The sequence below is a fragment of the Cygnus atratus genome, chromosome Z (genome assembly GCF_013377495.2).
Source record: "Cygnus atratus isolate AKBS03 ecotype Queensland, Australia chromosome Z, CAtr_DNAZoo_HiC_assembly, whole genome shotgun sequence".
NCBI lineage: Eukaryota > Metazoa > Chordata > Aves > Anseriformes > Anatidae > Cygnus > Cygnus atratus.
Genome location: NC_066396.1, coordinates 68,724,652 through 68,751,725, shown reverse-complemented (window position 1 = coordinate 68,751,725; position 27,074 = coordinate 68,724,652). Strand labels below are relative to the sequence as shown.

The following is a 27,074-nucleotide window of genomic DNA, read 5'->3' as shown; positions in this document are numbered from 1 at the left end:
GACACTGGCAGGTCACAAAATAGCCAAGGAGGTTTTGAAAGTTGTGAGAGAGGCCAGCAGGTCCCAAAGCTGCAGAAAGACTTCATCAGGAGCAGCTAAAGGAACAAATGCAGGAATTGTTAGTCTGGAAGAAACAGTGCTCAAACCAAGACTAGAAGTCGGGGGTTGAGGGTACACACTGATGGGTATGGGACACTCAGGGCATGGGGTCAAGGACAGAAGACTTAGAGAGACACAGACACAGGGAAGGGTGAAGGAGCATCCATTGCTCTGATTCCCCAGGCAGTAAGAAAGAGGTCTGTGTCTTGTACCCAAACACTTATTTCTCAGAGACATCAGTGTAATGTGCTCCTCAAAACATCTGTGGATAGGAATAGGGCTGAACTAGGTGTGTGCAGCATGAAGCTCTTCTCTACCTTTATCAGTCCAGTCAGGACTTTCTGTCTGTCATGCAACCTGTTCCAAGTCCAGATAAAATGTTATGGAAAGATGGGAACAGAATCATTCTCAATGTGTTTCTTAAACGAGAAACAATTGTTTTCTGTTCTACTTTTGGGCATTTCTACACAGCTGCGACAGTGAAGTCCTGGGTATGGAACAAAAACTTAACAACCTGTGCCCAAGTAGTGCTTTGCTGTGAGATGACCACACGATGGAGAGGTACCCAGGCAGACTGCTGAGGATTCCTGCAGCACACAAACTGGAAGGGCTGAGAAGCAGTTTAGGAAGCTGCTAATAGACGTTTCTCAGCTCTTGGTTAGCAAGCCTGGGAGCTGGGAAGGTTTGCCTTCAGCCTGACTGTGGCTGACAGCTGGGATTGTGCAGAGTAAGCAGAAGCAGCTTCATGAACTCCCTCGCTCTGCTGAACTCTGGCAGCATGTCTGTTTGTGTGAGTCCCCCGGTTATGCAGCATGGTCTCGCTGCAGACCGCGCATAATGCGAGGAGCAAAGACATAGATGTGTCTGCCTACAAGCTTTTAATTAACACTTGGTGAGTTCCTTGGCCCTGTGTAGGTAGCAGAGGAGCAGTGGAACCCTGCAGGAGGCCTCATTGTGGTGGGTAATATCAAGCACTTATTACACAGGCGGCTCTGTGTTTGCCCACGACTTTAAAAGGCTTGTGCCTTCTCAATAAACACACAGAAATCAATAAATGTACAACAGGTTCAGGTGGGGTTCGGTTTGCGCAGGCTGCAGCTGGCCCTGGGCCAGGCAGAGGAAGTGAAGGGACGCGTCTCTGGCAGACCTGCATTTCTGGGCCTGACAGGCAGAGACCCATACCAAACGACTTTCACAGCCTGGTAATCAGGCACACCACCGCCACCTCAGATAGGGCACTTCTGCTGTGGGAGAGGCACTCGACTCAGCTGTGGGAGCAGCTTATTTCCCCGTCCCCACGGACCAACATGGCTGTGACACACTGGAGTGTCCCCACAGAGTGCCCTGCCATGGGGCAGGCACTCAGCACTGCTCGCCGCGACAGTGCAGCCCCAGCCGCCCGATCTGCTCTGTGCTGAATGCCTCTGAGCTCCCCTGGTTGTCTCAGCATGGGGCCATGGGCAGGAGGAAAGGCTTCACATGCTTTTTACCATCCAAGCTTTAATATTGAATTGAGACTTTATGCATTTATCCAGGCCATGACGTCCCCACAGCACTGAGAAGGTTCCCAGGAGAGATGGACTTCCTGTTCCTCCGTGCTGGCGGGTGACCAGCACCTCCTCTGTCTCCTCAGAGGGTGGCCGTGAAGCTCAGCTCACCAGCGGCTGGGGCTCTCACATGAGGGAAGGAGCCATGTCTGGTGGGCCTGCTGCCCGGTGCCTCCAGGAGGTGTGTAAATGTGTGTGTTTAACGTGTGTTCCTCCTGGGCACAGCAACTGTGCGTGTGAAAGCACAGGTGCACACACTGCCCTGTGGGTGTGTGCAGGTGTGTACACATATGTATGTGTACCCGAACACACACAGCTCATGGAGTGGGTATAGAACAGGACATAAAGCTCTGCTTCACGACCCAGCACCTGAGTCAAGCCCGGCCATTTTGTGGGAGGCAGCTGCCATTTTGTCCAGCGCCGCAAGGCCGCCTCCTTTGGACCAGGAAGTGCTCTGATAGGAAAGCGTATACATTTACATACCATGTGTCCACAGATAGGAACATACCTGTAAAGGAGTGTATAAGTATGTAAAAATACATTTGTTTTATTTACTTATCCATAGTTACAGTATTTAGATACATATATAAACCTACATTTACGGAGAAAGACACATTGAATATATACAAACATGAAGGCATAGGTTTAAAGTGGATAAGATTCTTTAGTAAGAGATAATGGAAAGAATAATTGAATATTCATAAAAAGTAATCAAATAAAAGCAGAAGAGGGTCTGTGTGTAGGTGATGACTGACGCTGAATGCCAAGACCACTGGTTCTCTGTGGAGACAGCATCCCCTTCTCCCCTTGCCTAGGTGAGCTGCGGCAGCGCTGGCACTCTGTGCCTGCGGGGTGAGCGTGCAGGGAGCAGCTGCCCTGCCCCGTGAGCCGTCGGTGCCGTTCAGCTGGGCTGGCACTCCCCGCCGGCTGCATCTCTCCTGCGTGAGCATCCGCAACGCAGGCGGCTTACGGAGGTGCTGGGCCATCGTTTCTCTTTGTGTGGTGCTTGCTGCTGGCCGGGCCGCCAGCTGACGGTGCAGGGCAGCGTTTGCTGTTCCCATTGTGGCCGCGCCGGGTCTGCCTTAGCCGATTGTGCCGGTAATCCCCCGCAGGCCCTGGGTCCGGTCAGCAGTCCGGCTGGCGTGGCCGTGAGCAGCACGGGGCAGAGCGACGGCCTAATCCTGCCGCGGTGCCTGCTCTTTGGGGCAGGCCCCGTGCGAGAGCTTGAGCGCTCTGCTCCGTCAGCTCGTGTGGGTGCCGCGTGCGTCAGAGGCTGGGGCGCCGGCGGCACGGTGGGGATGCGCTCCCACCCCTCGTGAGAGCAGCAGCGGCCCCGGCTTTGGTGACCGAGCGCAGCTTCTTGGTGGAGGTGATGGCGCTGCATCGTGAGCCTCTGGTGTGTGGAAGGACCTGGCCAGAAGTGGTCTCTGCTGGTGGTGGTTTTGGGGAAGTTTACCCACTGCGCCGCTGCCACTAGGCGGAAAAGCAGCGTCTGGCAGTGGGGTCATGCCTTGTGCTGCCCTTCATCCCCTTGCAGTCAGGTGCTGGAGGGCCAGATCTTCCACCACAGGGGACAGTGTCCCTTGTGGGAGTTCCTGTGACAGGTGGGACCCCCTTGGGGCAGCAGCTTGCCGTGCGGTCTGAGCACCTCACTTCCCAGCAGGACCCAGCAAGACCTACGGGTGATGCATGCTTCAGCAGCAGTAGGCGCTTTGAGGAACTCTGCTGTGGGAAAAGGCTCAGCTTCCTCTCTCCACGGAGGCACGGCACCAACACTCAGTTTCTCCTCCAGGTGGGATCAGCAGCTGCTGGCCAGTGCTCTTCATGCTGCACATGGGATGGCACCACCTCTGCTCCCAGCACTGGTGATGTGGGCGTCCAGGTTCAGCAACATGTCCTGGTGCAGGGAATCACCCCATGGGAAGGACAGGGACAGGGACAGGCACCATGGGGAAGGCAGCGTGCGGGACCATCAAAAAAAGCTGTGGAGTCGCCCAGGGGAGCCTGAGCCCTCATCACCCCCCCTCACTGCCTTTTTATTCCCCTCCCCAAAACATCAATAGTTTTGGAGAACTTTAGAAAAAAAAATAATTTAAAAAAATAATTAAAATAGATTAAGTTACACATCCACAGACCGAATAGTTATGTTAAGGGCATTTTTGCATAACGACAGTACACCATTGCTCTTACAGTGTTTTCAACCAGCAGCAGTAGCACACCCGGTGGGCCAGGCAGGGTTTCCTGAAAGCCTTCCCTGATCCATCGGAAGGTCTGGCTATCCTCAGTCAGAAAGCAAGAGGGCAGCAACCTCCAGTGTAACAGCAAGTGCAGTTAACTGGGCAGCGAACTCACAAAGCTGTGCCAAGCACAAGAGCGGCTTTGTTTATACATAAGAAAGAATTGTCAGAATTAAGGTCCGTGCTTTGGTAGCATGGTACTTCATTGACACTCCTTCATTTTGTGCCAACACTCAGCTGAGCACTTGGCAGACAGCTGGCAAATAGTTATAATTAACAGAAACTAACCCCGCTGGCAGACAGGTGTAACTGAGACTTTGGACAGGTTATAGCAGGCTGTGGTTTAAAGTTTATGACCAGATCTGCTGACACACCACTGTTACAAATTTAAAGACACTGAAAAAAAATATCCACATCGTGTTCACTTATAACTGTTAAAAAAACATAACTGTTAAAAAAAACGTAAAAAATAACTGTTGAAAAACTGTTGGCTGTTTAAAAAGGAGAGCAAATATGGCAAGCCACTGTACAGAGCTCTCTATAGGACTGACGAGGAGTCCGGGAAAAGGAATGGCTAACGAGGACTTATGAGTAGGGTGGAGATACCAGCAGGAGCCAAAGGCTCATGGAGAGAAGGGACAACCTGTCCCATTTTGCTGGAGAGATGTGGGAGCACTGCCTTCACTGTAAACTGGTGTGTGGCTCACATAACTGGATTAATTCTTCCAGCTTGGCCAGCTTGAAGAAGGAGTAGCAAGATCCACATCCGATGTCCTTGCTGCTGGGGATGTTTGTGCCTCCAGAGCTGCTGTGGTTGCTTGCGTGGGCTTTGGGGATTGCAGGAGGAAAAGCTGCCTGGAGCCAGGAGGTCCCGGCCTCCAACCAGTTTGCAAGTGAGCAGAGGAATGACCAGCATCCCCAGAAACCCTTGGCTCTAACCAGGCTCTTCGGTAGCAGGCACGGACCGAGTGGCACTGTCCTCACAGCAGTGCCAGCACTTGCCACGACAGAGGCTGGTGTCCACTGCGCAGGTTGGCTGGGGCAAGCTCTGAACGCACAGAGCTGGTCCATGCCCCATGCTGGTCTGGGGTGAGGTGCTGTCCTTGTGCAGTTACTTAGCATAAGTTTTCTGAACCCAACTCTACTCTCCCCTCTTTTCATTCATTAAAAGGAGCCCCTGGCAGGTCAGCAGGTGCCTGGGCAGGACACTCCTCTGGCTGAGCGATGTGCTCCCACCTCTCTGTTAAACTGCCTGTAATTGCTCTGTTGTTGTTGTTCGATTGTTTCCCCCCTCCTCTCTCTCTGTGATCCCCCAGCAAACTTAAAGCTGGCTTTCCTGGTAAAGAGGTCTGAGAGCCAGGTACAGCACAGATCACATGCACGGTGCGCCGTGTGTGTCTGCAAACTGCAAACATCAGCTTTGCAACAGGCTGGACCTGGGAAGGAGGGAACGCAGCCCCTGCCACCATTGCCACACGTTCCAGCATTTGGCCACCCAGCCCGGACGATCCAGATCACCTGTGCGCCATAGCCCACCGTATTCAGCTGTGCCTCACAAGAAAGCATCTGCTTTAGGGGGCCAGTCATCATCTGATGAACAACTCGATGTCCCCAATGGCTCCATCTGCCCTTCAGTTTAATTTTATAGTTAACTTGTCTAGAAGTTTTATTTTCTTACTTAGCTGTACGTCATGGCACCTTGGAACCACCTGGGTTCCTGGGTGTGCTATTAAAGTATATAAATCTTAAATCTTCCACTGAAGCCTATGGTGCGTCACCCTGATATGACCTTGTGACACGGTAACTCAACCTGGTAGCTTTTTTTGCCCACAGGCCACTTCAGGTGTGTGCCATGCACTTAAAGATGGTGTGTAGTCCTCTACATACCCAAACGCCCACTTGTCCCCCCTGACTGAGAGTGAATTCCTGGGCCATCTGAAGCCCCAGCCTGGAAGCTCCTTCGCTCACACTTCTTTTCTGCTCCTCCTCTTGCCCTTTGCCAGTTAGAGAGAGCACTCTCGTTTAAGTTTGGTTGAAGGTTCAGAGACCTTCATGTGGCCTAGGACTGAGCATTGTCCTTACCTTCTAGGAGGTGTCTGCAGGTGTGATGCCAGAGCCTCTAGCAGTGCTCTGCTAAGGAGAAGGAGCGCATTTTCATGGCTACCTGCTTCTTCCCCATTAGCAGAGAGTTAAACTGCAGTCTCTTTCTTTTCCAGGGCTGTGTACAAGGATGGAATTTGGGTCATGGCTCCTGAAGAGAGAAGTTCACCAGCTCACTGCATGTTGACCACAAGCCCACCTGCAGCGTTTGGAAGGACTGCCCCACATTGAGCACCCACAGAGATTTCCCTGGTCCTCAAGGTCCTCAAGTGTGTTCTACCCACTGGATGCCCTGGCTGGCTCCCATAATTGCATATTTGAAATAAGTGCTGGGTTGCATCTGTAAACATACGTGTAGAAGTTGAAGTGCATAGAATTTGAAGAGCAACATGTTTTAGTGTGCCACACCACTGCTCAAACCTGAATAAGTGGAAAATGCTTCTTTGTGTTTCCCAGTAACAGAGAAAGGAGCATTTTCCTTCCATTGTTAAAGCAAGCTGGTAAGCATGCAGCTTGGTTATATCATGGGAATTTCTTTGTTTCCTTCTTTTTTCCCCCACAGGATTTTGTTTGCTTACCATCTTTTCCCAGGACAGTAGTCCTGAATCAAGTTTTACTATACATGCTTTTTAGATGTGATTGTAGCTACTTTGAAGCTTCTTGATTTGCAGACCGCCAAGGAACAAGATGTACCCTGAGATGCTAGGGCAAAAACAATCCCTCCCCTATTTTTCAATAAAATGGGAAGAAACAATTCCGTTGTGCCAGGGAAAGGGCTGATGCAGCAGGGACCTCTGAAGTGGAGATGCCAACATGATGGACACCACGAGAGGCAGGCCAAGAGCTGGAGGGCCACGACCTGCAGGGAGGACACAGGCTGTCCAGCCACGGTGGGGCAGGGTCTCCAGCTGGGCCAGGGGCAAGGGGGCTGTGGTCCCCAGGCTGCCCTTCCTCCAGCCTCCTCCAAGGTAAGGTCCCTGGGGCGCAGCACTTGCCCAGCCAAGCACAATGGGACCATACGTGGGTCTGTTCCCCACAGCCTGAGATCACCACATCATATCTTCCTACAGGAGTGCAAACAGGGCGAGTAATTGTATGAAACTACCTTGAAAATTTGGGATCATCACTGAAGTAACTAACAAAACAAAGAAAGATAGCACAGCAGAGAGAATGTGTTACGCGTCACATATTTCAGGGTTGGAGTAGGTGCTTCCCATAGAAATAACAGCTCCAGAAGTGCTTGACCCTTGCTGAGTGTGCACATGTAGCAGCGTGTAGGCATCATTGTAGCAACTAAAACCTAAGAAATGAACAAGGCTGCTACAACGCAGCCACCCTCCCCTGACCCAGCGTGGAGCACCACCCAGCCTCACAGAGAGCAAAACTACAGAACACTTAACCCAAGCGATGTCTGCTGGAAACCAAGTACGTTTCCCTCCCACCAAGTGTACTTTGCCATCTTCAAAGCAGCACTACTACTCCACAAACAACCAGGGTGGAACAGATACTGTATTTTTCACAGACAAATTCTAGTTATAGATCTCTGGAACTTGTAAATAATACTTAGAATACAGAATTTCAAATCAGTGCAAAATGTACAGTCAAATTAAACACAAACATATTGCCAAATATATACAGAATTGTTCTCCAAACACAACCCAAGGACAAACAGATGTTTAAATATACGAGGAAGGTCCATCTTCTATAAATTACTTTTTTTAAAAAACCAATTAGTAGATTAGGTATGTTATTTGTATACAAATTACCACAGCATAGTGATTTGCAAGGCAGACACTGAGAAACAAGTTACATCATTAAAACCCTGTTTCTGAAACCAATGCGCAAGTAAATGTGAAAATGCATTACTAGTTTGAGGCACACAATGTGGAAGGTTTTTGAGCACTTGAATGCTTATGCTTACACTTTGTTTTCTCAGAATTATCAGGCAGGTGCACAAAGAATAAGCACTAGACAATAGCTAAACTGTTTGGTGGTCAGCTTACCTTAGCTTGTTGGGCCAAGCTGATTTATTAACAATGTGTTAGAACATTCACAAAAATGTTGTAAAACATCTTAGAGTATCTTGATATTAAAACAGCACTCATTGAAAAACTGCTTGAAGTTGGCTGATTTAACCAGAGGTGAAAACCACAGTTATTTAAGCTGTAGTTTGAGAAGAGTTAACACGTCATGAGTGGTTTGTAAGTAGGAGGGACACTAAAATCCATACTAAATGACAAACTCTGTGATGCTTTGCATTCAAAGCAGAGATACTCCTATTAATTAGAACTTGCAGTTTATTCAAGGTATTGATTGCTACTATCTACACCATTGATAATTAAACTATCTCAAGGATTACTTGCTTTTGGCATGTTCAGAAAGCTGGAGTTATACAGCTATTGCTATGATACAGATCCCCACAATTTTCTTTTAAAATAGCAGTGAAGGCATCATAAGCACCTAAAAGTACACAATAAATACTCAGTAATTCTTCAAGCACCTCTTGCTACCCAATTTGGCAAGATCAGCAGCACAAAGAACGGGATGCCATGGCAAGGCAAGCTGTAACTGTTTGACACAGGGATGGGCCTGATTTGTGCCTTATTTCCTTCAGAAAGCAAAAGGATCAACATGTGGCACATTCTGTGGACAGCGAGAGATGACTTGAACGGCCAGACAGTCACCAGACTTGTAGCATTCCTGCTGACAAGCACAAGGGCAGGCTCTCTACTCTTTATCTGACAGTGATTTGTATCGGGAAAAGCTCAGCCTTCTATAGCTGGTGCTTATATTTGGAGTTGCTGCCAGAAGTGTAATACAGGATACATACAACATAAATGAAGCCATGTCTTCTGAAATCAAGTCTCCTCCTAAATAACACACTCGAGCCACAGTGACATGTTAAATGGGTGTGTTGCGAGAAGAGCTCAGAGGGGTAACTACACCAGTAAGTGTCTTACTAAAAATACTTCGCTTTGGGATACATCTTTGATATCTACATACATTTATTTCAAGACTTCAGACCAACCTTTTAACAACACTGAATTGCTTATAAAACACTCTGATAAATTATCTTCACAAAAAAATAAAGTCAATCTTTTGGAAAACACATTCAATACAACACTTGTGTCAGTACAAAGTCTGCCCTACGAATCAATGGCAGAAAAGTCATAATCCACATTTAAGTTTCTCTACAGGGACATAGCTAGGAGTCTAAACCAGAAGGCAACTATTTGATTAATTGTCATGGGAAGCAGAAACAGTGCTTCCAGAATGCAGAAAGAGAATGCACTGTTTCAACTGACATGTATAGGTTTACAATCAATAGTCACTGTCCTGTAAACATTGAAACTGCTGGTCTAACTGCATGTTAAGATTAACAAATTGCATTTGTTTCACTGCATTCCATACTTACACTGTTCAAAAATACAGTAAGTAGCAAAGGAACAAAGGCTTTGAGCTGGACTTCTCCTACAAGCCAAGTGTCAAGTCAGTAAATGTTGACATTATAAATAAACTTTAACATTACTCTAAAGCATTATAAAATCAGACTAAGAAGCCTAAATCTTAGAATAGCAGCCAATTTGTAATTGTTTAAAAATATATGTGAACTTTCAGTCAGTCAGATATAAATACATACTGCGATGTGGGGAAGATACCATTTCTCATTCCCAAGCAGAGCTTTTGAAAACACAGTATCAGAGCTGGGGATCAAGGAACACTGCAAGTCAAAGAAATTCTTAAAACTTTAAACAGTTGTGTTCTACAAACTTGTGTTCATCATTACCTGAAAGTGCATTTTTATATCTGTAGAATCATCCCCGTATTTACAAAAAAGTACAAACATTGCAATTGCCACACCCTAAAACTATCTAACCTGCATTTACTGTTAAGTGCAAAAAGTCTGTGAAGTGATACATGCACTGATGAATACAAGGTCAAGGGCTGAAAACTGAGGCAGTGCTGCCACCACGAATCCCAGGCATGTCAGTAGCTGCTGAATGTTTGCTGCACAGCTGCAAAATGGCTGAAATAGAAGTTGAAGCAGAAATCAATGAACAGCTTAAAGGCCAATAGCTAGAGCAGAGTTTTAGACCAGGATCTCCATTCCCTGCCCTCTGCACACCCTCACCAGCCTTTCGTTTTGTTTTGTTTTTTTACACCAGCTCACTCATGACTTTGTTACCAGTTTCAGTATAAAGGTTGGGCCCAAAGGGCGGGAAGGCAGCCTAGCAGGAAAGGAAAATGCAGAGTTCATGTCAAGGCAGTAAGGGAGAGGTACGGGGCGCAGATCAAAAGACACCTGTCTCCTGGCAGCTTTCTCAAGTGCACAACGTCAGCGCACCCCCAAGTTTCAGTGCTAGAGCACGGGCAGGTGGCCACGCAACGCACAGCATACCTGCACACACAGTCGGAGCACACTACAAAATACCCATGCAGCTACATCTGTTCTGTCTCCAGCATAAGCCCTTTTTAGGTGTTGCAAAAGTTCATCTTACATTCTCCTCCCTCAGAACGAGGCTTCATTTGGAAATGAGATGGTTACATGCCAACAGACTGCTGCAAGGTATCGTGCACGCCTAGCTGCTCAGCAATTCCACAGAGCTGATATTCAAAACATTATTGACACAGTACATTATTTGCTCTTTAAAGAAATGTAATCTGCGCAATACTTTGAAGAAGGAAACTATGAAGATTAACAAGCAATTGTCTGGAACTGTTCATTTAGTTTTGTTCCTTATCTAAGTCTTGCAGTTGACTATGCTACAGCCTCTAGTTTTTAACACATTACAACAGCCATTGCCATTGATTTTAAACACACTAAGACTTGATTAAAATCTAGAAAGAGTAAGAGGGGCTCAAACTGTACACATGCAGATACTATAAACACAGTTGTGCTTTGACTATATTGCTATCATGTCGGAAAGTACACATCCATTAGAAATGTGTGCTGAGAGCCTCAGTGGGACCAGCAAGAAAGCAAGCCCTGCCTTCTGACCAAAACTGGTGAGATCCAGAAGTGAGTGCTATTTGCAAGAGCCGAAAAACCACACACCATTTCCTTTCATGGAAATACAAGGAAGACTATTTTAAGGGTGTGTGCGTATATACGCATATGTATATATGTACACACACACATATATGAATATATAGAAATAAACAAAATGTTTTTGGTAATATAACCCAGTTTCATACAAAAATCAATGCAATGAAAGCATCAGCAATTTAAACTACTCCAATCAAGTCTAAAAGTCATGGGAGAAAAAACAGCAAATTTTCTGAAGTAGTATTTTTATCTCGGGGATACGCTTTTGAATTTAGGTTCTAATTCAAGACAGAGGTAATGTATTTGCCCATAGAAACAGATTTTAACCAACTTCTTCCTTGTCTGTGACAGTGGGATATTTGAAATGAACCTTGGCTTTCAGGATCCCTCTTCTCCCCATGCTAGGAAAGTGTAGTAAGACACCACATAAAAGACCAGAAGCTCAGCAAGAAAGATGCTAGTGCTGCTCCGTGTGCCTGCCATTGTTTGTAGGTGAGCTGAGAAGGCAGGGCAGGATGAAGGTGTGTGCTCTAGATAGCAGCGAGCCTGCATCTCCTCCCTGTCCATGGGTTATGCTTTCTGATTTTGTGTACCTGATGTTGATTGACACCTGCCTGTTCAGAACTGAGCCTCCTTCCCAGTACTTTTCTTACTGCCTTATTTAAAGCACTTGGCCGTGTGAACACCAGGTACTCATACAGCGTTCCTCTCTCCACTCAGTGCTGAGAATCATGTATCAGCCCACTGTGATGTGAAGTATACTGCATTATTATGTTCAATGTGAAGGCTAAGTGAAAATGTTTCGTATTAACTGCAAAGAGTTTTATCACCTCTCTTCAAGGAAATCTCACTCCTACGGAAGAAAATACTAGGCCTTTACAGATAATCAGTGTAATAAAAATGTCAGAAGAACAAACAAACAAACAAAAAAACAAACACCAAAAAAACAGGTATGATCCCCTTGATATACTGGCCTCTACAGTACCTGAAACTGGAACATCTTGATAGAGACATTCAAGAGAGAGTTTCTTCTTTTAAAAACTTTACAAGAGCTTTTCTATCTCCACTACCCAGGAATCTGTTTTGTCTTCAAAACATACTAAAAATCACTCTATGACGTGGAGAGACCTTAAATGCCAAGTGTGTTTTTCTTAAGATACATTTTCATTCCAGTGTGGCACTCATCTACTCAAACAACATGTGGGAGTCAGTTTATGGAAAAAGAGAAAAGAGAAAAAGAAAAGAAAACTAAAAGCCTCCATATCTTCCACTAGGATCTCCTTGGACAGTTGCAAGGAGAACATGTTTATGTTTCTGTGTTGCCTTACTAACACAATGCTACCCTGAGACAAGCTCCTACAGCATTCCAGGTATGGAAAATCCCCATGGAAGGAAGGGTATGTCACAGTAAGAGGCCCTCTGATTAAAATACTCTGTCCCAAGAGTTTCATGTTATTTTAGATAACAGATACTGAGCAACAGAGACAGACAGACAGGCCTTTAACGAGCCAGGAACATGAACAATGTCAGTTACATGCTGCAGGATGATGTCCGTCTGAAAAACACAGTCAGACAGGCTTACTAACTTGGGCTGTAGAAGATAGTCAGTACCAACACGCTTGAAAGTTTATGCATGTTTTCTGTAATAAAGAGTTAGCAGTTTTCCTCTCCATCTTTGAGTCAGCAATAAGAAAGAAGACCAAACAGTTTTTCAACTACCCCAAAGACAAAAAGCAGTTTCTTTGGCTTTCTGGACAACTACAACAGCAATGTATTTAAGATTTCTTCTCTAATTTGTGAGCTTCATCCTGAGAAGGCATAGCCTGAAATACAGCACAGCCCTCCTACTTGTAACACTGGTACCAGGATGCCGGAGGAGCTCCGGTTAATCCTTCCTGACCACGTTCTGAAGCAGAGACAATGCCATGTTTAATGACCAGGTGAGTATCCACACTATCTCCTCCTGTATTGTCCATGCTACTTCCTGCACAGCACGAATCTAGTTTGCATGTTGAATAACGTTAAGTTGTAGTCCATGTGGCAGTACGTGAAGATAATTCCTAAAAATTAAACTAACAATTGAAATAACCAGCTCCAGTGAAAGGAGGAGTCCTTCAAATGCATCTCTACAACAACAGTAAGCACCTGTTAACAGAAGGAATCACTGGGCAGCAAAGAGAGACTGCAGGCAGCTGCCCTTCTTGCGTCTCTGTTTATAGCCTTAGCTGTGTAGCTCTGTCTGATGCTACAGATGAATGTTTTATAGTACTCACATTCACACCCTTGTCTGTACCCTAACTGGAAAATATAAAGCACAGGTAATGGCTAGATGTTGCTGAAGATGGCACAGTGCTCAGAGTACAGACTGATGTCAACAAACCTAGCACGGACTATCTAACTACATAATGGTCTCCAACACAGGACAATGGCTTTTGCATGTTTCAAAGTTATAGTGAAGTTTCGTGAAGTAGCTGAAGATGTTTTTCTAGACATGCTAACAAGAGGAACCTTCCTGAAGATGCCACTTGAGTGACAAATTCATGCCATCCACAGCCAGGTTTGTTATTACCATGCAACAGAGGACAAGTTATCACACTGGCTAGCTAAGTGGACTCTGATCCATGCCAGCACAGCTGAAGTAGTTCCAGGGAGCCAATGCACACACGTGGCAAAAACACACAGGCCCCTTGCTCCACAACCAACTGTGCTCAGAGGGCATCTCGTTATGATGTTGACCTGAAGTGAAAGGTTAGTCACTGGAGGACCAAAGCAAGACAAAACCAGCACTGATGTCAGTAAAGATGTCAGTAAAGACCAACATGACTGCAGCCACAGGGAGCAGATGTATGTAGCACATTACAGGACCAACACATCAGCTCTAGTGCCAGTCACTAGCAGGTAGCTAGAAAAGAACTACTGGATCCCTGTGTCTTCAGCAGGTGGGTAAGCACAGAGGAGTGATCTCAGTCTCACAGGAGACAAGAGCGGCAACCTCTGTGGAGTAAAAACACATCCCAGTGAGAATAGTCACCAAGTCCCTGGGTCCACAGCTGCTAACACCACCCACAGGAGACTCGAGAAGGCTGACTAGATAAGTGAGTTTTCATGACAGCTATCACATCCCCAGTTTTCTGAAGCCTACAAAATATTAGATGCACGGTACAGGCTTCAATACCTCCTCAGTCTTCTCAGTGAAGTTACTCTTCAGTATTTCAGTTCAGCTCTACTGTATCACTGTGCAAATTCACTTTACTGAAGACTAAATGGTACCTGTTTCACACTAATTAGTGACAATTCTTTTAGTCTTTGAACTTGCTGTTAAGTAGCAGTCCAACTGTGACAAATAAGCAAAAACAAGATAACACAAGTAAAGGCAAGAAGAAAAGCCTGGTGTCAAAGATAACGGTCTCAGTAATAGAAAACAGTCAGTATAATGTAATACTGCCTCAGGTATTCTTGTTCATTTTTTAGAGTGGTAGCTGCTGAAATTCAAATGTTCTTTAAAGCAGGCTATTATCAACTTCAGTTGACAACTTGCTCTAAAAGCTGTTTCCCCTTCACTCATGCAGTCTAAATACTGTTGAAATAAACTCTCTGAAATATTTTGACTCAACTGTTCTAGTACTTTCTTTCTTCCCAGTGCATGGGGCTCCTTTTATAGAAATCATCTCTCCTGTGTTTTGTATTTTTTCTCTTCTACGGTAGTACTGTTTCAGCTATGTTATTTGGACTTATCCAAGGAGTTCTCAGCAGCTCATGTCTTTGCCTTTTTTTGGTTTGGAGGTTACTATGAGCATTAATTTAAAACACATTTTCATTTATGGAAAGATACACCAAAACTTATCTATGGAATGATTTTCTTAAAGAAAAAGCCGGGAGGAAGGGAAGAGTCTTTGTGAACATAGATGCAGAAATCTCGGCATCTTGGAATCTCTGTTTGGCCTCAGTTCCATATATATTAAAAACTGGGAAATGGTTTATGGAAAAGCAACCCAAAGTAAACATCTCAAATGAGGCAAGTGGTGCATAATAGTTATTTGTAACAATGAGGCACTATCTTTGAAAGACGAAGTAGAACCCAGTACTGTTAAAATGCAATGAAAGGCACACTCCTAAGCAACCCTTCTTCACCAGCCGTCTGCATTCAGTTTTACTGAACCATCTTGGTATCTACAGTAGTTGTGCTGCTTCGCTTCTGAGCACAGGTCTCCACTTAGCGTCCTCCTTCAGATACTGCCATGCTATCCACTCTCATCTCTTTCAGGCTTCCAGTTTTTTTCTGTTTCTGCTTGGACTTTTTCAACATATGTACCTAAAACGGGAAGTTTTTAAAGAAGGTGAATGAGTATTCAAATATCTGTAGTCAGATATACATAAGCAGATCTAAGGCAACTAATCCATGAGCAAAATGTTGGAACTGCAACTGAAACACATTGAAATACACTACTGTCTGAAGCGGCTATCCGTATAAAGTGCTAGGATTAACTGAGTTTTACATAAATATATATACACATGTAGGTACATGCATATAGAAGTGTAAGAATGTGTGTGCATATATATGAATGTACACACACATACATACACATACATACGGGTAATGCTACCAGTCACTAGCCTTACAGACAAAAATATTTCTTACTGGAAGGACAACTTAGGTTTGTTCTTTCTCTCTTTAACAATTTCCTGCAGGAAAAGAACAAAGTTTAACATATTCCCAATCATCTGACGTATGACCCTCTTTTTCACTCATTTTTCATCTGCAAGGGCTATTTTTCTGGTAGCCCTCCTTGTGGGGATATGTCTTGTCCATAGCAACAAACTTCTGAGAGTTAAAAAGGTGTCCTTAAGGTAGCAGATGAATGTGTAAACTCGTGCACACCTAACAGAGTCAACCACTGCAAAACATTTATATCACAATTTCAATATCAAAAGTTAATTCTTAAGCAGCTGATGCTCTTTTTCTTCTGTATATACACTGGAAGACCAGGGAAAAACAGACGCCAGTTATTTCCAAAGCCTCTTTTTTTTTTTTCCTCAGACTTTCCTCCTCCAGTATTCACTTTTCTCCTTTGCTGCTTTCTGACAGACCCTCCCTCCTCCAGCACAGCCAGCAGACTGTTTTGTTCCTTGCACACTGCAGTCCTACCATGGCCCCATAATTGTGATTTATTTCAGAGCAAGCAACACTGCCTGGAGATCTCAATACAGGAGTGAAAACTAAGTCACTTGGCTGAAGCTCAGGGACTACCAAGGACTACTTTCTTAAACACAAGCCTCATCTGACCCAGTGGAGAGAGCCCTCAAACCATTCTCTGTAGGAAGGGCTACGTATTTATCCAACAGTTACTGCACTGTGCTGACTAGCTCCTTTGAAGTTAAGCATCAGAACACAACCGATGAGCAAGATAATATAATAATATCCACTGGAGAAACAAAGTCAGATTTTTGAGACAAACCTACAGCCATTACCTTTGGTCCAGCAGCAGAAATAATAATCTGTCCTGGGGCCTGAATCCAGGGCTCTCCATCAACTTGAACTGGAATTGGCTTTAGGAGTGTTACACGAAAATACGAGCCCTGGGCTATACGGATGCCTGATCGAAAACCACCTTGGACTTGACCCTGTTAGGAAGTAAAAGCCTGGATTATCAAACACCCCAGTGAACAAAGAAATGCAAATATTAGCTGCCCTTAAACTGGGTGGATACAGTTTTATTCTTACCTGACGTTTTAAGTTTCAAGTTAAAGAACTGCCTAGGCAAAATCTGCATCGGATGCCTTTACTGATGCAAAATTAATCATTTAATTAGTGCATGAAGCATAACTCATCCTCTTGCAAGTTGCCAGAGGCAAAATAACTTACACAGTGGAATCACTTGTACATTCACATTGGGAAAGGAGCGTGCATTCACAAAGTCATGTTTGCTTCTACTTCCCTCCTCCATAAAGTAGTAAACACTTTTTCAAAACAACTAACCATACACACAGACTCTGGTGCATGTGAAATGCCAAAAACTAAAAGCATATTATCATAAATCATGGAGACAGAGATTTACAATACTCAACTCCATATTCATCTTCAGCTAATAGGATCAGCGTCAACCACAAAAAAAGATGCAAAGGCAACTCTGCTGCTAAAAATTGTCTTGGGGAACATGTGCAAACATCAAACATACAGGTAAAAATCTTAAAACAAGATCACAAAATAAGAGCATCGGTTTGTTAATGTATATATTCTGAAGCAGTATGTTCATTCCTTGGTGCTTCTAACAAAACAAAACTTTCAAGGATCTCTACCAAACCACTTCTCCTAACGGAAAAATTTATATTTGTCTTCCTTAAAAGAACTAAATTACAACACCGTAAAGTTGGCTGACACCAAAGGTTGAGCTGCACAAACAATTTTAAGTACCCACCTTTCCATTTTTGGTAGTTGTATGGATTTGTTGTCTCTAGTTACCTGACCACATATACCTTTTCAGCACAGATTTCTTAAAATAGTGAAACAAATACGAAGAAAAGACAAAAATAACGCATAATTCCACAGGACTGCATTGCTAATAGAAGGCCGTTGAAAAAATACGTACTACACGGAAGAATGAAAGCTACACTGATTGAGTGATAATATTCCTTGCACAACTGGTATACAATATGCTTCATGTAGCATTTGTGACAAGTATCAGATTCTAAGAGACAGGTATTGGAATATCTGTGGAATATCTGTGGAATATCAGGTATTGGAATATCTGTGGCAGATAATTATAAAGATACCTCTCTAAAAAGCATCTCTGCCCTGATTGCTTTGAGGTATGACAAGATTTTGTGTACACATACTAAATGAAGAGTGGGCGTTCTTATGACATTAAAATGAAATATTGCTTTCATCTTATGAACTATTTGGTTTTGACACCATGATAAAGGGTATTTATACATACATATATTTGTGTTCCATATCTATGTATATTTATGCACCATATATGCATGTATGTTTAAGGCCTTAGTTCAAAGTCTGCATCAAGCATTTTCCCATGCTCTTTTGATAAGTACTTCATAATTCTCATACTTCCCATCCTAACACAGATTTCTTCAGTTTCATTTCCATCTATTGTCACATGGCACCTAAATATGGATCTTCAAAGCAAGCTAATACACAGGCTACAAGGGGCACTGCGGGCTGTGAAAGGGCATAACAGTTACAGCTAAACTCCTGAACGTTTATTCACAGACAGCTGATGTTGCTCATGAACTCTCTTTATGGTCTGCAACCACTTCTGCATGAAAAAACAAGAGCTTGATTAAACGATGGTGTAACTCTAGCACTGATGCCTATTTTTAGGACTTGCAGTGTGTACTGTTTATTATGAAAATAAACTAGTCTGAGAAAATGTATTTACCAGAGAGGCTCATTCAACTGGTTCACAGAAATATGTTTCCTCTGTTCTCACTTGGTTGCTAACTTACCATGTGAACAACGCCAGTCACACCAACAACTTCCAGCAGGCCGTCGTCAATGCGTGGTTTCTCAAAGCGGTCATCGCTGTCAGAGCCCCAGAGATCGGCTCCAGACCCCCAGCTGTGCAGAGAACACACCACAGTGACCACCCCGCCAGGGATGTCTGGTCTGTCAGACTTCAAAAGCTAGGCACTCTGCTCCCCACCAGTGAGAGGGAGCTTTCCTGCACCATGAGAGCAAGAAATGTTTTTCTAAAATCTGGAAAACTTCTGATCAGATCTTTGAGGAGTGAAAGAAGGATTGATGTTAAGTATTTCCCATTTGAAAGAACTCAGTAGTTAAGCAGGTGTTCCTGCACTTAAATCGCTTCAAATGCTTCTGACAATTTAACATGGCATTGCTTTTCATGCAGTATTGACCTTCCTTACTCAAATCAGTTGCTTATTCTTTTGGTGCATAGACTGCTCAGTGCTAATCCTGATCTTTTCTTCTTCACAATTCTCAGGTAGTTTTAAGGTTAAGAGTCTATTTGAAACCAGTAGTGTGGCAACACTAATGACCTGCTGTTACTGTACAAATGAAAAAAAGTCACTCATCACCAGCAAATTCAAGGAAGGCAGGTTTCCAAAAGAACTGCCATTCTTTCTTACAGAACAGTAATTCCACCTCCCTGCTAGTGTCAGTACGGCCCCCACAACAGGTATCTGAGCTGCAGGTTTTCCACAGCTACCTGGGTAACAGCATCACCAACTCCACATATACCTTTGATGAGGATATCACTCCAAATTACTGTTAGGACACAGGATACGAAATAGCAAATGTACAGGGGGTTGCACTGGGAAAACAAGGTAGTACCTACCACCTTTTTTGGAGTGAGACTGTGACTTTCAAAGGATAAGAAAAGCAATGTTAAAATGGTATTAAGAGCTAGGCTCTCAGTTGCAAACCCACAGTTCAGCAATAATCAAAAATATCCAGGAACAGTCACCTATCAGTCCAGACCATTTAATGTCAGGAGTGATGCTTAAGTACCAAGCAGTTTTTGCACACATACATGCAAACATGTATCTACATAAAATCCTTCCTGTCAATTTTACCTGGGTATATTAATAAAAATGAGTCCTTCTATACTTGGCAACTCCACCTCCCGCTGATCCACCTGAAGCTTTATGTCTTTGTGAAGATTTCTGGTATGACTTATCTTCTGCAGCCCAACTTTCACATAAACTCCTTTGTTGTGAAACCTAGGAGCAGACAAGCATCATGTAACTAAAAGGTAAGCCACAGAACAGTACTATTTTCGTTGAACATGTGCTAGCATAGCATTGTCCTCTAGTGGGCATGTTTAAAGAGCTTTTCAATTTTTTATTGCAGAAACAAAGCATAAGCCACAAACTACTACTTCATATACTTTTTACTTACTAGAAGAATTGTGCTGTCTAGGCATGTGGAGATGCAGAGATGTGGAGAGGCAATAACTTTGATAAATAAACTTCTGGGCTGAAAAACTGTATTACTGATTAAGACCTAGTAGATGTCACGAAACATTTTTAATTGATTTATCATGCAATGGTAGAATAATTAAGGCAGAAAACCCCAGGAGTCTGGGCTTTACATACTGCTAATTCATTTAACCAAACTCAGCTGTAGAAATTAAAAACATGATTAGTAGTTTGTGGCAGAGCTCTAACACATCTAATTTTAGAGTAAAGAAAAGACTAGGAAGATTTTATGGCATCCCTTGAAATGTCAAAGTATTTGAAGAGTTATGTAAACAAATGTCAGTTAAATACAGATATTCTTTTCTTCAATAATGGTAACCTTTGAATACATGGCCTTCAGGATAACCTTAAAAGAAAAAGGATTTATTTGTATTATTTGAACCGATTAACACATGGGTGTCATTGGAATCCAACTCTGCAGAATGTCCCTAGCATTATGCCTGAATAATGTAGACATTCAAGTGGGGAAGACAGCCAATTTAGCATGTGGGTTACAGTCAACTCTCCAGACAGAGACTGTTCAGTTCTTTTAAGTTATTACATTGGGAATGATTCATCCTACATGCTAACAGTTTTAAACAGCACTGAATTAACAGTAGGTGAGGGAAGACCACTTAATATATGTTTCCACTCCAGACAAGACCAAGAGATATGTCTGATTTGAATGCATTACATACAACTGAAAAATAAAATAAAACAGGTAGGAAACAAAATACTTTAAGTATCCTCAAGAAGTACAAACTTTAGTTGTGTCAAGTGAGAAGCCTAGAGAAACTAACCGAATATGACACAGTGACATAACTGCAGACGCTGTTCTGAATTACGAGAGTTCTAAGAAAGAGTTGGCCTCTGAGGTCCACAGGATACATTGGGTAGGGCACCCCGTGACACATTACAAAGTGTAAAAATTGTCAGAGATCAAATACTATTACTCTTATTTTTGCACACATATTCCATTTCAGCTATGCATCCTATTAGGACATCGAGACCAGAAAAGAGCAAATTGATTTCTTTAATGTTACCATGCCAGTACCTACTTAATAGTTGTGAAGGTGACTGAAAGATTTTACGATTGAAATGGCTAGTTGAGCTTGGAAGGGTGAACTTTGAACGTACACTACTAGACAGAGGCACCACCCTTCTTTGTGCATCTACGTGTGGGGCATGGCATGATTTGGTGGGAAAGTCCAAGCAGAAGTTGTCAGTCCATTGCTAGCAGTAGTGAGTAACGTACTAACTTGCCCACTTGGTAGAAAAACGCATCATTTCCTAAAGCAAACCCTTGTTTACATACATTGTACTGACAGCAGTCTCACAACAGTTAATTAGTAAGGCAGGAAGGAAGAACTAATCTTTGAAGCAGTCTCCAACACCTTATTTGTGCTGAAGGACTTTGAGTTTTCTATTTGGAGGCAAGGCTCACATTGCAGTCACTGCTGTAAATGACATTGATGGGGATGACAAGAGGAGGGAAGGGCTTTACATGCAGGTCATCCATCCCCATGGAGCCAGTGAGTCTCTGCAGCAGCTCAGCTGCAACACTTGCACCATTATGTCATCCCGGAATTATTTGGAAGGTTCTCTAGAGCACAGATATCAAAGTAACATCCTACTACTCAGACCAGTGTGGGGACTTGACCTACACAGCTCAGGAATCACCCTTCAGTTCATTTTTCTACAAAAGATGCTCTAGAGATATAGCCAACATACTACTTAATGCCCCATTGGCCAAAGTCATAAAACTACATCCTACCAGAAAGGCATTCAAATATTGGACTGATACTTCAATTTAGCTAATTAAGTCAAAATAGATAAAGCTAAAAGGTGACCCTATATAGGACCAGTTTTACGGACTATGAAGGTAAATAGCTGTTTTCAAGCATTGCAATCCTGTGTTTATTCTTGAAAGAACAAACAGAAAAAACACCCTTTTCTTTTAATGAGCCCATGACTAAGTCTAACTCCACAGACTCAGGGAGACATCAAACCATCAACTATGCTGTAAGTTGAACCGTCTCTGTGGTTGTTGCCCAAGCAGCAAGATTCTCTTGTGGTCAGGGAAAGCAAGAGACATCCATGAGCACTCTCCAGGCTTTCACAAAATCAAAATAAAGAAACCAGGTTTCAGGAGACACTAAGAAGCCAAGTGAGTTGATGCAAAAAGCCAGATTCTTCAGAGCTCCTGCCACTGCTGCATATGCAGGAGGGTAAATTTGGGGAACTCTTTTATTTACAGGTGCTGGATAAGAATTCTATGTGCCAGCAAGCATTTTTAGATGAACTGCAGTTTCCCATGAACATTAATAAACAGCTAGGAAACACCTCTTGAAAGGGAGTTGGCATTCAGAATTACAGCACAGAGTATGGAAAGCAGATCAAAGAAAACAAGGTTAGTACCTTTCATCTAGTCTTGCAGTTTAACAATCCTACCTAAGGGATGCCACCGCTGCAAAAGGCAATCATCAGCCTCTGTTTGGGTGATTTTATTAAGGTGATGTTATTGACAGGGAAAGAGCTTTACTAGACTCACTTTCAACACCCCCAACATAGAAAAAACTAATTTAGACACACCAGCTGTTGCAGCACTTTAAAATCCAGAACTGACAAATCAAACAATCAATACTTTCAAACCTTCCCTCCACCAAGAGGAGTTTTGTATCCTCAAAAGACAATTTTAAAATCGCTTGAAATTGTGCAAAATATTTTCTCTGCTTAATCTTACAGCCATGAGAATGCTTGTCACAGAAACATCCTGCCAATTTTGGATGACACAAAGAAATGTGATTTCCTCCCTAACAGGCAATTCTAAAGACTGTTCCGGGACCCCACAACAACTGAGGAATGAAGGAGGATGCCCTGATCCTTAGTTTTATACTATGAAAAAAAATAAAATAAAATCACAAAGGCTGGCACTCAACAATGTAGAAACCAGCAATGCCAAAACATACACTGCTTCTGCTTGCTCTGTGGTGCAAGTTTGGCATTGATGCACTGATCTCCCTGCAAGGAAGTCATCACTTCACTGTGAGCTGCTAGCCCAAGGTAAGGAGTCCTGAGCCTGTAAAGACACTCTACAGCGTGAGGCAAGAAAGCACACAGTTTTCAGGATGTTTACCAGCCTAAGGTCTTAAATCAGAAGAGCACACAAGCCTGTTTTCCTCCAACGGACTCTGCAACATGCAGACTCTGTTGCCACCACCTGAAACTTCCCATTCCGCATGCAACAGCAGCCTGTTCATATGCCAGCTGCAGTTGCACTTGGCACTAAGTAGCCATGCTTCTTAGTTAATTTATTGAAAAAAAAATTGCTAGTTTGGCTAGCAAGTGTGCACTTGCATATCCTGGGAAAGCGGAAAGCCAACGGTTTTAACACGGCACTGAAAGGCACCGATTTCATCAGCACTGTTAGGCTGCACAATCTGCTTGTCCCCTGCAAAACCATACCTCAGTATCAATTCAGAATTCAAATCTCTTTCCCATATCTTGACTCACAGAAACATATAGCCCTTCAGATTTGAAAAACAAACAAACCAAAACAAAAAAACCACCCTCTCTTTCCTGCAAAAAAACATTGTGCTTGCACCATAACCAATATGCCTGGAGAAGGTCTGCAAGAATGATACCAAGTCATTGCCAATCACACTGCTGATGCTGCACATTATGGGCTGGTAAAGATTTGAGAGATTAAAAGCACATAGGGAGATAAATGTCCAAGCATAACTCTTAAATACTGTGTCAATAAGAAAAAGACACATCTTTTAAAGTGCTGCAGCCTTGCAAAGTCAGAGTAGTATATTTTAAAAGAACAATGAGTATAACTCTGATTTACTTATGTTAGCTGCAAAAATAAGTCCAGAACAACTTAATGGACTAAAACAGGCACTGCCATATGCAAACTTATTACCCATGCTGTTTTTAATCCATTGGACTGAAAATAAAAACCAGTGCCTGTTGTCCTAATAGTAATTTACATACCACAAACAGTATTTTATTCAATTTTTTAGGAAGTGCATGAGCAACATCTACACTAATAGACAGGCGAGACTTCACTTTATTACACTCATAACTGTCAGAAAATATTAATAGTTGGGATTGCAATACTGTGTAGTTGTAATAGCTTGTTCTGGCAACCAAGGGACAACTTACAGGACATTTATTCACAAATGTAGGGGAATAAAGAGCAGTCAAGAACAACTTCTATAAAGAGATACTCGTTAATTAAACAAATGTGTTTTTTCTTTTTCCTCATCAATTTCAGTGATTATGGGAAAAAAAAGAAGTACTATTATTGCATGATCTGCATGCCAGAATGAGGAAGGTTTCTCTTCACACCTTTTTTTTATCACTCTGTTTCACTTGAGATGCAGAGATTTTTTCCTAAATCATTATTACCAGCATGCAGATACTAACACACCACTAAGCAAGGGTGGGAAACGTATGATGTGTTTATTATTCACGTAGCAGCATTGCCTTCCCTCCTGTTATAAGCTTTGAATAAGAGATATTTCCACTATCTTGAAATTTCACTGAATTCGACATCAAAGTTTTTGGCATATAAGTATACTGAATAATAGTGACAGGGCTTACAAAAACTGCTCTGGTGCTCTCTGTTGGAAAAAAAAAAAGGGAATAGAAAGAAAAAAGAAAAGCCAAACAAATTCTGCATCTAAGAGTTCATGGCTATTTTAATTCCTCCCTGTGTCTGCTTTATCTCAGGCAATATTATCTGTGAATACCTGTAGCAAGATTATCAGCCTTAGTGTAAGTTGGAAGTTATATTGTACTACAGTACTTATCCCTCACCTCTGTTTTCCCCCAGGATTACCTGCTATTGAATTTCCCTGGTTCTTCTTCTCTAGCATGATGGAAATCCAAGCTCAACTCTGCATCAATGCCAAGACCACAGTAATTGTTCATCTGTACAATCTGTCAAAAAAAAAAAGAAAAAAAAAAAGTTGTATTATTTGCTCAAGGCTTACGTTTATAAAAAAAGAGGTTCCAAAACTTTTCAACAAAAGCAAGAGTTGCAGATGATTCTTCCAAGTAATTTGCATCTTGACAGATTTAGGAAAATATTTTCCAGAAACACTGCACTAAAAATAAAGCTGTACAAAGAATTGTTGATATGTGTAGTTACTAATTCCAAACTATAAGCAACTTCAAAATTTAATCTTAATTGCTAGAGACAGATATAATAAAGGCAGAACTAAAAGTAAATGCAGAAACAAAGACAACCCAACTTCTCCAAGTGATTCTATTCAATAACAAAAAGACTTGCTAAATGCTAACACCACTACTATTTTTGGCATCAACCAGGGACTTATCATGGTATCATTGGGAAGATCCTTTCCCTTAACTTCATCTTATATTAGATGACCTTGACTTCACCTACTCAACTGCATTTTAAATAGCTCTACGTGTGGCAATTTTTTACAGATTTCTACTCTTTCTCCTATTGATTCTTCCTTTGCCTGCCAGCTCATTCCACAGCTTTTCTATCCTAGCCTGTGACTCTCTCACCTTTCATCTTTAAAAACCACATCAGGCACTCAGGGCAAATCTACCCCTGTGCTGTGCGTTAATGCGGCAGGCAGCTCAGCACCACGCAGCCGTGTGCTCAAGCCACGCCCAATAGGATTGGGGAGAGAATCGGAAGAAAACAAGGTCCCCTTTTTGTATTTATATTTATTGCTGAGCATGATGCTACATGGTACGAGACATCCCTGTGGTCCATTTGGGCCAGCTGTCCTGGCTGTGTCCCCTCGCAGCTCCTGGTGCACCCCCAGCCTCCTCGCTGGTGGGGCAGCACAAGGACCTGGAAAGGCCTTGGCTCTGTGTAAGAACTGCTCTGCAACAACTGAAAACATCAGTGTGTTATCAGCACCATTCTCATCCTAAACACAGCACCATACCAGCTACTAGGAGGAAAATTAACTTGTTCCCAGCCAAAATCAGGACAACCCACCTCCACCAAATTAAAATATCTGGAACCGGAGCAACTTAAATTCTCCCACCGACACAACGCCTATGATTTTCCAGCAATTGGACTAAAATCTTTGACGTGGGCTACCATTATTACAATTTTCTACTTTCTTTTTGGCACCCATTTTCTATCCAATTTCTTGGTTTTGTCTGAAAATAAACAGAACTAGTATCCACACAAAGCTCTGAAGTCATCACCTACAAACAACATTTTTATTTTCCTAAACAGAAATAAGTAAAACAAACCAAGGGCCAGGGTGTTTCACTCCAAAAATATAAAATAGATGCTGTATATATAGACACACAATAGCAATAAGTTGATAGAAGGATTTAATTTCTGTATGTTTTTGCAATTTACAGTCACTTTTTGATCTGTAACAGGAAAGATCAAAGTAGTCTCTTTTTATTTTTTTAATTTGTTGGTGGGTTTTTTTTTGGTCAACACCCCGGTTTCACTAGTCTTCTGGAAAGTGTTTGGCTTTCTTTGAGAAGTTTTTCTTACTTGAGAAATATATGTCCTCCTAAGCAAAGCAAATAGGCATGCCACTGCTGCATATATCTTTTAATAGATCTTCTCTCAGATACTTTTTGCCAACCTACGAAGAAATGTGCTCTGCAACCAACCAGTCCTACCCAAATTGAAGCACTACATCCGGACGCATGCTATGTTCACTACAGAATAGCTCAGCAAGGCCCAAGCACTAGATAAGAGAGCAATAAAAGATTACATGGTGCTGGTATCTATCTTCCTCGTCACTCTCAACAGAACAACAGTTCTTAAGAGTCAAACCTGAACAGTGCTCAGCTCACCTTTGGAGGCTCAGGTTCTGCTACACCGTTCTCCGCACCGTCAGCAGGTTCTTCAGCATCCAAAAGGATAGTCCAGCGATCCATAAGAACGTCATCTGCCTCGTCCACGGAAATCAAAATAGAGTAGGGGTCCTCCCCACTGTAGCCAGCTCCCCAGCGTAAGACTCTCCCTAAGTCATTACCTGGGTAACAATGAAGAACCCCAAAATATGACTACATTTTGTAAGCTAGCTAAAAGCATCAAAAAGTGTATTAGCCCTGTTCTACAAGATGGGGGACACCCTGGGCAACCTGATC

At 43.0% G+C, this 27,074-nt stretch overlaps 1 protein-coding gene across 1 annotated transcript in view; it reads right to left on the bottom strand.

Annotated features, from left to right (window-relative positions):
• Positions 1 to 7,472: 7,472 nt before the first annotated feature.
• DGKQ (diacylglycerol kinase theta) overlaps positions 7,473 to 27,074 on the bottom strand; it is a 92,918-nt gene continuing 73,316 nt past the window's right edge. Inside the window, exons 18-23 of the mRNA XM_035562976.2 lie at positions 26,778 to 26,959; positions 24,811 to 24,911; positions 19,581 to 19,727; positions 18,492 to 18,603; positions 16,500 to 16,652; positions 7,473 to 15,342 (exon numbers count right to left, since the gene is read on the bottom strand). Of these exons, the coding sequence (XP_035418869.1) occupies positions 15,244 to 15,342; positions 16,500 to 16,652; positions 18,492 to 18,603; positions 19,581 to 19,727; positions 24,811 to 24,911; positions 26,778 to 26,959 (794 nt within the window). The 3' untranslated portion in view covers positions 7,473 to 15,243. The remainder of the gene's footprint in view (positions 15,343 to 16,499; positions 16,653 to 18,491; positions 18,604 to 19,580; positions 19,728 to 24,810; positions 24,912 to 26,777; positions 26,960 to 27,074) is intronic.